The 14188-nt window shown below is 47.9% G+C and overlaps 1 protein-coding gene across 1 annotated transcript in view; it reads right to left on the bottom strand.

Annotated features, from left to right (window-relative positions):
- LOC147677619 (C-type lectin domain family 18 member A-like) overlaps nucleotides 1-14188 on the bottom strand; it is a 226248-nt gene that overhangs the window by 117452 nt on the left and 94608 nt on the right. Inside the window, exon 4 of the mRNA XM_086945571.1 lies at nucleotides 10673-10770. Coding sequence (XP_086801697.1) covers nucleotides 10673-10770 — 98 coding nt within the window. The remainder of the gene's footprint in view (nucleotides 1-10672; nucleotides 10771-14188) is intronic.

Genomic DNA, 14188 nt, shown 5'->3' with positions numbered 1-14188 from the left:
TGTACCTAATAACCAAACATTCTTGGTAATGAACAACCAGGAAGTAAAGTAGCCCTAAGCTACAAGAGCAAAAACTTCCACACTCATAACTATCATAGTCATTTTGTAGAGTCCAAACTGCAGCCAATCAGGCGACAGGACCCACCAGAATGTTCTCCCCAGAGGTTCAGGCTCTCAGATTTTCTCGCACAGGAGTGAAGCTAAACCTCTTAGCCTAAAGAGCCTCTGAGGGAGGTGGACGGGTGCATGTGACTCTATGAAAGACACCAATACTGGAGAACCACAGATTACAGGTAAGTAACAATTGTTCTTCTCCAGTATTGGGGTGTCTTTCATAGATTCACATGCCTGTATCAGAGTAGATAGCAGTACAAACCATAATGCTCGTTAGACGCTCGTTATAACACAGTATATATGTACATACGCATATCAATGTATCATGAATAAAATCTTAAACGTATGTAAATACAATAGTGTTTACATATGCATACTGAGTAGAATAAAAAACATTTTATGAATAAACGTCTAAAAGAGCAAAGGGGAGGAGGGAGAACAGAGGCTCACCTTATTTAAAACGATTGTGGAGAACTGCTCGTCCCACTGACGTATCTGTATCACTCACAGTGTCCAAACTGAAAGTAATGTTTGGTAAAAGTGTGCCTGCTGGACCAGGTTGCCGCTCTGCATATCTGATGGAGAGGCACACCAGCAAAGAGAGCGGTGGATGAGGAGATCGCTCTCATAGAATGTGCCCTCGGCGTGGTGCGTAGAGGCCTTCCCGCCGTTTGATGACACAGACTAATCGTCGAGGACATCCAACGAGCTATGGTCTGCTTGGATACAGCGTAACCTTGATGCAGTTTTCAATATGCTACAAAAAGTTGATCTGATTTTCGAATTGTTGCAGTTCGTTGCAGATAGAACTTGAGACATCTCCTGATGTCAAGGGAATGCAAAGCCCTCTCTGCCGCTGTTTGAAGATTTGGAAAAAATGTTTTCAGAATTATCAGTTCATTAAGGTGAAAATCCGTTGGAACCTTAGGCATGAAGCTGGGATTGGTCCGAAGCATCACTGACTTTGATGTGAATTGCAGAAAAGGTGACTTAATTGGGAATGCTTGAATGTCGCGGACCCGTCTTGCTAACGTCAGGGCCAACAGCAGAGATACCTTCCACGAAAGGAACTTAAGATCCACTTTATGAATAGGTTCAAAAGGGTGACACATGAGCTGAGTGAGTACCACATTCAGATGCCAGGATGGAGGCAGATGTCGAATAGGAGGAAACATTCGAAATAGTCCTTTAAAAAATTGCTGAATAACTTTAGTAGAGTAGAGAGAGTTAGAACCATCCTGACAAAACCTCGAGATAGCTGCCAAGAACACTTTCAACGTTGAATGAGATAAACCCGATTTAGCCAAATGAAGAAAGAATGGTAAGATCTGTTCTGGCCTGACATGAATTGGAGGTAAATTGGCAGAGTGACACCAGGTGTAGAATCTTTTCCATTTGAGCTTGTAAGTTTTAACCGTGGCAGGTGCTCTAGCATTGACTAACACTTCTTGGCAATCCGCAGGGATATCTAAGTGTGCAAACTCAAGGTGTTGAGGAGTCAAGCTGCTAATTTCTAGGAGGCTGGGTCCGGGTGACAGATTTGACCCTCCTGAATGGTCAGAAGGTTCGGTATTGGTGGGAACTGAATGGGATCGCACTCCGAAAGGAGGAGAAGTTCGGTGAACCAGTATTGGCGAGGGCATCTGGGAGCAATGAGAATGAGGCGACAAGGCTGTCTTTTCATCTTGCGGATGGCTCTGGGAACCAACGGAATCGTAGGAAAGGCGTATGCATATATCTGAGACCAGTTAATCGAAAGCGCATCCCGCATGAGTCCTTATGGGAAAGCCAGCTTGCAAAGTGCAGGCATTTGCGGTTCTGATTTGTTGGAAATAGGCCCAGATGAGGGTGACCCCATTCCCGAAAGACTCTGTCCAAAGTTGGTTGATGGATCTCCCACTTGTGATTGGATATCGCAGATCTGCTGACAGAATCCGCTAGCACATTGGAAATCCCTGGAACATGGACAACTGAAAGGTTGATCCTGTGACGCAGAGCCCAGTCCCAGATCTCCTGGGCTTGCGGAGAGAGCGGGCCGACTTTGTGCCGCCTTGTTTGTTTAAGTAAAGCATACTTGTTGTCTCTCCGAATTAGTACAGAGGACCCGTGAATGACTTCCCGAAAGGATTTCATATGGCTCGTAGTTCCAGGAGACTGATGTGCCACTTCCTTTGTTGCACATTCCACTTTCCGTTGACAGCCATTCCCTGAAGGTGTGCTCCCCATCCCTCGAGAGAAGCATCCATGGTGATGGTAAAATTTGGTACTTCCGCCAGGAATGCACATCCCTCTTGTAAATTCCTTATCTGAGTCCACCAGAGAAAGACTTCTCGCATCCGAGGAGTTATTTGAATGATGTCGTCGAACGACCCCGAAATCTGTAACCATTGTAGGTTGAGTTCCTCCTGTAGAGGTCTCATTCTGAATCGACAGTTGGGTATCGGAGGGATGCAGGATGAGATCATCCCTATGAAAGATTTGAACATCCGAACTGAAACATACTCTTTTTCTTGCAATAGGCGAGCCATCTTGCAGATTTTGTGTTGTCTTTCTTTTGAGACGAAAGCCTGAGTGAGTTGGGTGTCCAGTGTGGCTCCGAAAGAATGACTTCTTTTGAGACAGAAAGAGATGGGATTTGTCGAAGTTGATGGAAAGACCCAGAGACTGGAATGGTGACAGGCATCTTTGAATGTGTGTGCTTGCTGTTGCAAAAGAACTGTCTTTGATAAGGCAAACGTCCAAGTATGGGAAGATTTGAATGCCCTCTAAGCGAAGATGTGCTGCCACCGGAGCTAACACTTTCGTGAAAACAGGGGGCGCTGAACAAAGTCCAAAGGGGAGAACTTTGAACTGAAAATCCCTGCCAGCCACTCTGAACCGTAAGAACTTTCTGTGCCTGGGGAGGATAGGCACATGAAAATAAGCATTGTGAAGCTCGAGGGTGGCCATGTGATCCTCTATCGAAAGAAGCTGGAGGATTTCTTGAAGCGTTAACATCCGGAAGGACAATTTTTTAAAGTATTTGTTGAGGGCGCGCAGGTCGAGGATGGTGAGCCATTCCCCTGTCTTCTTGCGTATGAGGAAGAATCTTGAGTAGAATCCCGTTCCTCCTTGCAATTGAGGGACTTTTTCGATCGCTCCTTTCCGAAATCATTAGATTTATTTGGGAGAACAGCTCCTTAAGATGAGCCGAAGGTGGGCCCATGGGAGGAAAATTTTGAATGAGTTTTGATGAATTCCAAATAGTGGCCTCTGGCCAATATATTTAGGACCCACTTGTCTGTAGTAATTTTGGACCAGTTAGAGTAGAAAAGGGATATTTTTCCTCCAACCTTTGACTGGGGAACGGGCAGAGATGGTGGAAGGTGGCATATCTTATTGTATCTTGGAGGAATCCCGCCCACAATAAGAGGATATCATTTTCGATTGCGAGTAGTTGTTACCTCGCTGTCCGTACGTCTGTTGTTTGTATGGGTGATACCTCTGGTTACTTTGAGAGACTAGGTACGATCTTTGTTGATTGTAGCCCCCTCTATTTGAGAAGGATCCAAGTCCTTTGGCACCACGAAAGGACGACCTACGAAACTGAAGGCTACCCAGTGACCTTGCCGTTTCTGTGTCCTTTTTTATTGCCTGCAGGGCCTCCTCGACATGCTGGCCAAAGAGAAACTCCCCATCATACGGCATGTCGATGATTTTAGCTTTGACCTCCTGGCAAAAGGATGTTGATTTCAGCCAACCCTGTCTCCTTAGCACTGCTGCACCCGCTAACTGCCTGAAACCTGTAGAGGCCACATCTACTGCTGCGTCGATCATTTCAGCAGAAGTAAACTCTCCTTCATGCAAGATTTTCCTAGCTTCTGATCTTTCAGGCTCTGGTAGCTTTTCAATATATGGTGAGATGTCCAACCACATTTGCCTGTCGAATCTCCCTAATATTGCTAGGGAGTTTGCAGCACAAACCGTAGTTGCCGCCATAGTGGAGACCTTCTTGCCAATGGAATCCAGGCATCTGCCATTCCTGTCTGGTGGAGCAGTTACCGGTGAAGAGGGGTTCCTGGCCCGTCTCTGAGCCGCTTGGGGGACGACTGAATCAGTCTTAGATTGTCCTATAAGGCATGCAGGTGAAGTATTTGGTGCCTTATACTTTTTGTCTAAGCAAGGCAAGACTGCAGGGAGAGAATTGGGCGATGACATGATCTTCAGCCCCTCTTTCCGGATGAAGTCTATGATGGGAATGGCTTTCACTTGCTTCTGCGGCTGATCTTTAAAATCATAAAGGAAACAGTCTTCCTTTTTCGTCTCCATGGGAATTAGGAACCTCTGTAGCTCTTTCCATTATGAGATGGAAACCCCCAATATCTACAGGCGGAGAGTCCGCAGCAGGTGGAGTAGATGGTGATGGAGTTTGTATTTGATATTCATCCCAATCCGATAGTACCGACTTGTCACCAACTTCTCCTTCTTCCCTGTCATCATCAGTGGTGATAGCCTCCTGGGAATGGTGAGATGGTGCCGGAGAAGGTGGACCCGTCGATCGTTCTGCGGATACTGGTGCTGGAGAAGGTTGTCTTGGGGATCTGAACGCCGATACAGAGACTTGAGGCATGGGCGTCGAAGGAAGCGACTCAGCCGATTCAGGTGGAGGGAACCGGCGATAGTAGTCGTCCAACATATACTGTAAGTTGTTGATGAGAGCTAATGGCATCTGTACTGTAGGCACAATGGCAGGCGCCTGATCTACCGGCTCAAGGTACTGCTCTTCCTCCTGATCTTCATCCTGATATTTCATGAGCAGCTCAGATGGACTCCTAGCGGTGCGGTACCGGTCATCCATATCTGATTGCTCTTCGTTATCTTCAGAGTCCAGTAGCTGTTCAGGTAACTTCAGCGGGGAGAGAGCCGCCAATGAAGAGCCCCCTCTTTCTAATAAAGAAGCTGCCGTAGATGGCGGGGCAAAGGAGACTGTAGACGGTGTGGCAGACCAAACTTGTAATTCCTTACAAGACGAAAGAAGAGGCGTCGACGGTTGTTCTGTCTATGGTGCCGTCGATGGAGATGGTGTGAGGACAGTGACCGCCGACGAGACAGTCAACTTCGTCGACGGGGCAATCGTTATCAACCATGTTTTTGATGACGAAGCAATCTTTGTCGACTATGTTTTCGACGACAATGCAATCTTCGTCTACGATGTGGGCATCGACGATGAGGTAGTGTTCGTCAAAGGCAAGTTGGACTTCGTCGACGAGGAATACCTCGGCGGGGTGGCCTTCGTCGACGGGGTAATCGCCGTCGAGGTGGTCTTTGTCAACGATGCGCCCGTCGACGGGATCTTCTTGCCCTTCGTAGACGATAAAGCGTCAATGACAGATGGCATTACCTTCGTCGACGAGATGGGTCGAACTGTAACAGAGACCAGCGTCGACGGAGAAGAGGGCGATGACATTATTATTTTAGGCCTTGGCGTCGAAAAGGTGACTGTCAACGGTTGAAGTAGCGTCGACGACGATAATCGTTGACGGAGGAGCCGTCGACGATGCTGTAGTCGACAAAGTCATTTTCTGAGGTAAAACTTTCTCAGGAAAACTTTTTGATGCCAGAGACTTTCCAGACTTTCTTGGGGCGTAATAGTTCTAGATTTTGAAGGTGGAGAAGCCTTTTTCGAGGAAGAAGAGGAAGGCAAGCTAGAACCCTGACTGGATTGAGCTTTTCTCGACACCTTAGCCCCAGGAGAAGATACATCTTCCTCAGCCATCCTCTTCTTAGAGGATACAGATGACCTAGAGGCCACACTTCCCACCTCAGACAAGGGGTTGTCCTGATCCTAGATAGAAGAAGGTGACCTTCCCTGTCTCTGAGGGTCTTCTGAGGGAAGGTCCTGCAGATCTTACAATCCCTCACCTAATGATCCGGATACAGGCAGTTGATACACTTCTTGTGGGGATCTTCTTTAAAAAGCCGGAGCTTCCCACAAGATTCACAAGGCCTGAAGAGAGACTTTTTAGAAGATGACATTCTAAAAGGTAGTTGAAAACCAGCCAAAAGAGTGAAGTACTGAGCAGAGCTCAGGGAGACACCCTTCACACGACGTGCGGTAGAAAATCTGAGGGCCTGAGCCTCTGGGGAGAACATTCTGGTGGGTGCTGTCGCCTGACTGACTGCAGTTTGGACTATACAAAATGACTATGATAGTCATGAGTGTGGAAGTTTTTGCTCTTGTAGCTTAGGGCTACTTTACTTCCTGCTTGTTCATTACCAAGAATATTTGGTTATTAGGTGCATATTATTGCTTTTTTATGTACCGTGGGACTCCCACTCCGACGACAGGGAATGATTCAGGCATGTGAATCAATGAAAGACCCCCCCAATACTGGAGAAAGCCATTTCAGACAGATGGCTAAATAGATGGGAGGACCAATGGACAGTTATCTGGACAGAAATGTGTATACTGAATGATGAGTGCTAGGTGAAGAGATGGGTGGAGTGGGGCTTCTATGGCTAACTAGAAAGATGGTCGAACTGTGGGAAGGCTAGATAGGTAGATCAGTGGGCTGCGTGGTGGGTGGCAAGAAAAAGATTTATACCCCATTTCTTCTAATTGTTCACTTTTTAGCTTCTGTTTGTTTTACTTATTGTTTTTACTTTTCTTTATCATCTTCTCCCATCTGTACTTTACCCTTTTTTGTCTTTTTTTCAGCCTTCCACTCCATTTCTTTCTTTTGGAGTTACCACTCATGCCCTCTTATTTCTCATCTCTTCATTTTTTCACCCTTTTACCCTGTCTCATTCAAGCTGTTTTTATTTTCCTTTTGTTTTTTCTTTTTTTTAACCATTTAGGCAGAAACCCAATCTACCCCACTTGTATCCCTCTTCCTTCCCTCACCTTTTACCTTTGTGTACTTATTCCCTATGTCTCCTGATTTTCGATTGTTTTAAAGAAGGGTTCAATATTCGGTATTTGTTTTTAGAAGTAATACTTTACAAGTGTCACATTGTAAACTGTTACTTTAGAAATGCCGTGTTAACAGAAAGGCATGTGGGGACCGAAGTATGGATGGTTAGATAGAAAGATGGGTAAACTGATAGATTAAGGGTTGGATAGAGGGATGTATCTACAAAGGGGTGGCTGACTGATAAGAAATGTATGCAGTGAGGGACGCACTGCTACAGAGATGGGTGGACAGGGGTGGATGCCTAGACCAAGAAATGAGTTGACTTGGGCTAATGCATGGATGTATGTGTAGGCGAGGGGCTAGAAGTTCATGTCTGGACTGAGGGGCAAATAACTAAAAAGATGGATGGTTGGACTGAGGTAGGCGTAAGAGGAAGAGAACGTCATCCCGATGAGATGATGGCTCGATGGAGATATGAATGGAATGATCGATGGTTAGCTAGAAATGGAAGGGCGGAATGATGCTGACTAAGGCAGATGTGAAGAACCTCAACGCATCATTGAATTCATGGCGGCTGAATTTCAGTGCTGGACTGACAGTTGTCAGGTACAAAACAAGAAGCAGGACGCAAGATGGTGTGTGTTTGAAACCTTGTGCTGAAAGTCAAAGGACTGGGTTTACGGCTAGTAGCTTGTGACCAAATGCACCCAAGGATTAACACACGCAGTTGTACGTTGTTCATTCTAGGCCTTCTCTTTAGTTGGAGAATCTGAATTGGAGTCTCGGCTCCTGGAATGGGAGATTGACTTTAGGAAGATGAGGGCCTCTTCTGTTGTGTAGTAGGCAATGGGAGGCCTTGGAAGGCTTTGTAGGATGCTGGCTCTCTATATAGTGCACTAAAACGAGGTACACTGTGCAGAGAGTTTGGATGGTCCCAGATTGGTATACAGAGGCAAAAGTAGATAATACTAACGCTGTATTTGTGGTAGTCTGGCCGTGCAGTGAGGCTTATCTGAGGGTACTGCTAAGCATTTGTTGTACTCACAGAGGCGATAAAAAAAGACGCACTCAAGAAAAAAATCTGAGACCAATTTGCAAAAATAAAATCCATTTTTATATGTTTCAGACCAAGAACTTCGTTCTAAGGTAAGTACTTTTTTTAGATATTAATTTTCAACGTTTGCAAAATAACTCAAACTTGTGTGCAATTACGCATCATAAAAGTCTATAGGAGAAAATGCATATAAAGTCATACAGTTGGACCTCGAGGGTCACCTTCCGGATTTAGGTAAGTAGCAAGGCCAGGTCCAATGTCCACAAGCGGATTCTTGGGATCATACTTGATTCAGCCGGGAGCAGAGTGCTGAAGTCATTGGTAGGAGGCGCGACAGAGAAGGAGGACACCAGAAAACAGACTGCATAAGAGGACTTAAAGGTAAGTACCAGGGGTTCCTCTCCATGGAGCAGGTTACAAGGGGCTCTGGGCTAGGGAGCACTGCTGGTTTGTTGGTACCTGGCTAGGCGTGCTGGGTGCAGAGCAGATAGGTCAGCCGGGCGGTGTGCATCAAGATGTCTTTGCAGTCAGGGTTAGGCAGGTTGCAAGGACGATTCCGGGAGAGCTGGGCCACTCAAACAGAGTGGTGCTTGCTTCCTGGGCAGTTGGAGTGAGGATTGGACTCTTTCATCTCATTGTAAGTTGCAAGGGGCCTGGCACCTCAGGTATTGGTGCAACATGGCTCTGGTAGCTCCTGGTGTCTCCAAACTCGGTAGGGAGACAGATCTGACCCTCCGGAGCTGATGTACCTCTTTTTACTTCAATGCAGCGTCAGAGTCACCAGGGACCAGCAAGATGGTAAACTGGACTCGGCGGGTTTGGGGCCTGCTGACTGCAGGGGAGTAGCTCCTCTACCCCAAGGGAGTTCTTTGGTCCTCGGCGAAGGGCTGGAGGTGCTTTGAGGTTCTTGGAGGCCTAACATTTGCAGGACGAGATAGCACACCACAATAGCGGAGTCCTGGGAGCAGCAGACAGGGTTTTGTGCCAAAATTAGAGCAGCAGGTCTTCAGTTCTCAGGTCAGCAGCTCTTCTTTGTCCGTGTCATCTTTGTAATCCGTAGAACTTAAGTTCAGGGTCCAGGGACCCCACCTAAATACTAAATTTAGGGACGTTAAAGGGAGAGACAAGTAGTAGCCAATGAGTTACTTACCTTTCGGGTATCTACACACTGTAAGTGACCACTTCCTGTAGGAAGAGGCACTACCCTAGCCCTGATAGGTTAAACCCTCCCATCTTAAGATGGAGGAATTGGAAAAGTAGTGTCCACATGGCCTGCCCCACCTTAGGAGTGGTGCTGGCTGAATGTGGGAACACCTCCTAATAAAACTAATTTTACCGCCTGTCCTCCTGCCAAATAGGGAGCAGGACAGGAGGGTTGGCATCCTCGAATACCTGGAGATGCTTGAGTTGCCCTTCATAGGTGGCATCACCTTTGAAGCTTATAGCTTTGGAAGGCCATTCCAGCCTTGGGAAGGTGTGAAGCATCTCCGCCCAGAGCAGGCTTTGTTCCTTGGCTCGGACGTCAGAAACAAGTCTGGTGGTGGCAGGATGGCTAACACTAGTCAGAGACCACACAAGTGTTTGGTAGGATTTCAGGGGACCCTCTAAGGTGTACTCCATGTGCATGTATTAATAACTCCAATGCTGGCATCAGTGGGGATTTATTAAGGCAAAATGTTAGGTACCAAACATCTTAGGGTACAATGAAGCCACCATGGAGCTAGGGAACTCGTAATGAAAAGTATCCAACCCATGTACTCTCTATGGCTTCCCTGGGAACTTACAATATCCAAGAATGACCTTAGAAATTGTAGAGTCATATCTGCTCATGAAGATATGTCCACACAAGGGATATAGTGCAGCAGAGCATGCAGTAGGGTTGACTTACCTATACCTCATGCAGTGTCTGTGTGGCATGTCAACTCTTCAGTTTTCTTTGCATCAAGAAACGCAGCCTGCAATGGCAGTTTGCATGGTCTTGGTGAGAGGTCCCAAGGGTGGCACAATTTGTGCTGTGGTCCTAGGGGACCATCTTCAGTAATAAATGTCCTAGGTACCAGGGGTAGCATTTACTAGGGTCTTATAGGGGTTGCTGAAGTTGTGCCAATTGTGGTACAAATTTAGGAATGAGATCTGGCACTGGGAACCTGGTTACCAGGGACCCAGTGCTCTTTCATTCGAAATCACATCATGCACCAGGCAAAAAGGAGGGGCTAACCATGTCAAAAGAGGCACTTTCCTAGAGGCGTGCTCATATGCTGAGCTCATAGTTACAAGAAGAGGCAAGCTTTCTGGACACCCTTACTGTTGATGTATTTAGGATGCCTTTAAGCAGAGAATGGCTAGACATGCCAGTGATGGTGGGAAAGACCTGATATCAAGTGAGGAATAATGATGAAAATATTTACAGGAAAATAATAAAGGGAAAATTAATTTTCGAAGGTCGTGTCTGAACACAGGATCTTTCTGCTAGCCTAACCTAAGACAATAAATGGCTGGCTGAATGCAGAGAGGGCAAAGCAAGTGTATTCTACTCATTTAACAGCACCCTCCTATGGGGCTGGAACCCTAACTCTTCTACGGTCATTACCTGCTGATAGGAGACACTCACCCAGGGGAATACGCGCAGACAAATGCCTCCATCTGCTTCTGGTGGCTTGTGCAAGTGTGCTTTCCACAGCCTAACTTGCCGGAGGTCGCCCACACCAGCTAAGATGCAAAAAAGCAGGAGACAAAGAAATTAAAACATAAACTCAAACATTTGTCTTACTGGTTCCAATCAGCGGCTCTCTCACGGGACATGGAAATAACAGGGTACTAGTGTCCACATTAACTGGAGAGATACTTTATGAAAGAATATTTTATGCTTTTATTGCAGAATATTTTACGCTTTCTCAAAAAATCTCAATGTCCTCACAGTCTTTCACTGTAAAAGAATGACCAGTTCTGGAAACCTGCAGAGCGCCTCCAGGACGCGCACCAAGGGTTTCTGCCTGCTTTCTTAGCAGCGTTTCCAGCACTGATCTCAGGATATCAACATCAAATACATTTCTCTAAATGGGAATCATTTCCATAGACAGTGGTGACCCAGAAAAACTGACTTGACTTCGGCCCACGTGGGCACGGTTGAACTGGGACACCCTGTTCTGAGGAGTAAAATCAGGGGCAAACAAAGTACTCATTGTCATTGCACAGGGAAATGTATACATGCACGACAAAGTGACTATCTCGCGGTATCCGGTGGAACGAGGCACGCGGCAGGGGTGCTCCTTGTCCCCGCTTCTTTTTGCGCTAGCGGTGGAGCCACTGGCGATGCACCTTCGCTCGGGAGCCCACTATACGGGCTTATGGACGGCAGCGGGCCCGCATTATGTCTCGCTATATGCGGACGACCTGTTGCTCTTCCTGGAGGACCCGGTCGACGCTTTGCGGGGAGCGGAATTGGCGCTCACGGAGTTCGGAGCGGTCTCAGGCCTCCGAGTGAATTGGTCTAAGACCTGTCTTTTTCCGGTACGCAGGGGTACCCCCACCCCTGCGCTAAGTAGGGAGATCAGATGGGAGCCCGACTGCTTTAAGTACCTTGGGGTATTCGTTTACCACGACCAACCCGACCTCCTAGATGGGAACATTGCCCGCTGCATTCGAGCACTCCGAGGTTGCATGGACTTTTGGGCCACGCTGCCGCTCTCAGTGGCGGGACGTATCGCCCTGCTCAAAATGGTGGCGCTTCCCCGGTTATTGTATTACTTCCGAACTTTGCCGGTCTGGGTCCCACCGGCCACGTTTCGTCGCTTGCGCTCTATGGTGGTCGGGTTCCTCTGGGGAACGGGCCGGCGGCGGGTGGCCCTCAATACCTTGATGAGGCCGAAGGACGAGGGGGGGCTCGCTGTGCCGGACTTCGAGAAGTACTATCTGGCGGCGCAGCTCCAGACCTTCGCCCAGGAGATCGCCAGGGAATTCAGGGGCCCGGAAGACGGTAGAGGGACGGGTATGGCCAGGCATGTTCTCTCCTTTATAGCGCTGCGACAACGCTTGGTCCTGCGGGACTTGTCGATGGAGGAGCGGACTATCCGACTGTGTTGGAATCGGGCTCACGCCAGAGGCCAACTAAGAACACCATATGCGCCTGAAATACCGTTGGGGATGCTGACGGCCCTCCCCCACGGAGGGGATTGGTCACGATTGGCGGCCTGGGAGGATTCCGGTTTACAGCTCGTCGGTGATCTGTACGAGGACGGAGCGCTCCTGTCCTTTCAGGATCTCATTGACCGCTTCGGGATCTCCCGGGGCGACTTTCTGCTGCACTCGGCCATTGTGCGAGCGATCCAGGCACACTGGCAGAACGGGCTGGAGGAACCCCACTTGTCTCAGGTGTGCCAGTACGTAATGATGTCGGCGGGCACGGTGAAGGCGGTCACTTGCCTCTACGGCAGGTTGATTGCCGAGGGATTGGCTCCTCTCACCACATTGAGGACCCGCTGGGAGGAGGACATTGGTAGGGAGATCCCGGAGACGACCTGGGCCCAGTTGGTGAGACGTGCCTGGAAGGGCACACGTAGCGCCCGTTTCCAACTGGTCCACTATTATGTTCTCCATAGAGCGTACCTGACCCCGGTGAAGATCAGGCGTTATTTTGCCACGGCTTCAGCGGAATGCCCTAGATGCCCGGCTCAGGAGGCGGACCTCCTACACATGTTATGGGCCTGTCCAGGACTGACGTCCTACTGGCAGGAGGTAGCGACGACCCTGGAGGAGGTGACGGGGAGGCGCTTATCATTCGATGCGGCGGTGGGGCTCTTACACTGGTTCCCCCATACCCCCCGGAATAAAATTTCCAGTAAATTTATCGACCTGGGGCTCCTCCTTGCTAAGCGAGAGGTGACCAGGAACTGGAAGGCACGAGCTGGTCCGGCAGGCAGCAGATGGCACAGTGAGCTTTTGAAATGGGCGGCGGGAGAGAGCGCGCTGAGATATCAGCTGGCTTGGAGGCAGGGTAATGAGAAGGCGCAGGAGGCCGCGTTGGAGTGGGAAATGCTGGTGCAGGCCCTCAGGGACTATTGTGCCCCCAGCGACTCCGAAAGTGAAGAAGCGACTCGCCCCGAGTCCCGATGAACGTCAGCACTGATAGTCCTATTACCTTCCCCGTGGGTCAAATAGTAGATCCTATGTTGATAAGCTCCCTGGCGCTGGTGGTGGGGGGGGGGGGGGGGGGTTCACAGTTAGTAGGTATTTTGAGGGGGGGGTTTATTTTGGGGGTTTTGGGTTTGTTTGGAAAAGCAGATGACGGACAGTGTATTATCCGGACCAGCTCCAGCATCCTACTGACCCCTGTTGCATTTCGCCGCCCGACCCCAGGGTTGTGGGCCGGTTGGCTGTGTACAGACTTTACGGAGGGGGGCCAGAGGGCTTTATTCTGTATATGTTGCTTATAATACAATGCTGGTCGCTACTGTACTGATTTACTGATTCCTGCAATAAAAATATATTTAAAAAAAAAAAAAAAAAAAAAAAAGACAAAGTGACTCTCTCGAGTTCCATTGATGCAAATGTTGCTAGACTGACTGTGGCATAATACCATGGCTTCAATCACAAAGTCCGTGGGTAATTTTACCATAAGCGGTTTTAGCTCTTTCAAAGTGTTGATAGCGATTTACCCACTTGTGTTAATTTCGCATAAGGTAACCGCATCTAGAAATACAGTATTGCGTGCAAGTTTTTTTCTCAGTATTACAGCTCCGTCCATTTACCATAAGGTCTAAATATTTCCAGAAGAGGGATTTCATTGCACTTTTACCAAACTACTCAAAATGAGGAACTTTTGCCATTGAAATCAGGCGTTGTCTCCATATTAGCATATATGGCTTCATTATTGAGGTTTCATTATTATCAGCTGATTTAAGTTAATGAATGTACATAAGAAATAATTTACCCATCTGGGTCTCTTACTTTCTTTATGACAAAACTCTAGCCTCATCATTCCTTTAACCTACTGCTTCTAATATACCCCGATTGAGCAGGCGCGAGACCATGGGAGATAGTATTTGCTCGAAAGCGAGGGAAGCATTTGAAAGTTTCTCACACATGGAACTGCCACTATCCTCTGGTGAAACAGCTCAGAATACCTGCC

The sequence above is a fragment of the Lissotriton vulgaris genome, chromosome 12 (assembly GCF_964263255.1).
Source record: "Lissotriton vulgaris chromosome 12, aLisVul1.2, whole genome shotgun sequence".
Classification (NCBI taxonomy): domain Eukaryota; kingdom Metazoa; phylum Chordata; class Amphibia; order Caudata; family Salamandridae; genus Lissotriton; species Lissotriton vulgaris.
Note: the sequence above shows the minus strand (reverse complement) of the source record. Positions and strands in the feature narration are given on the sequence as shown.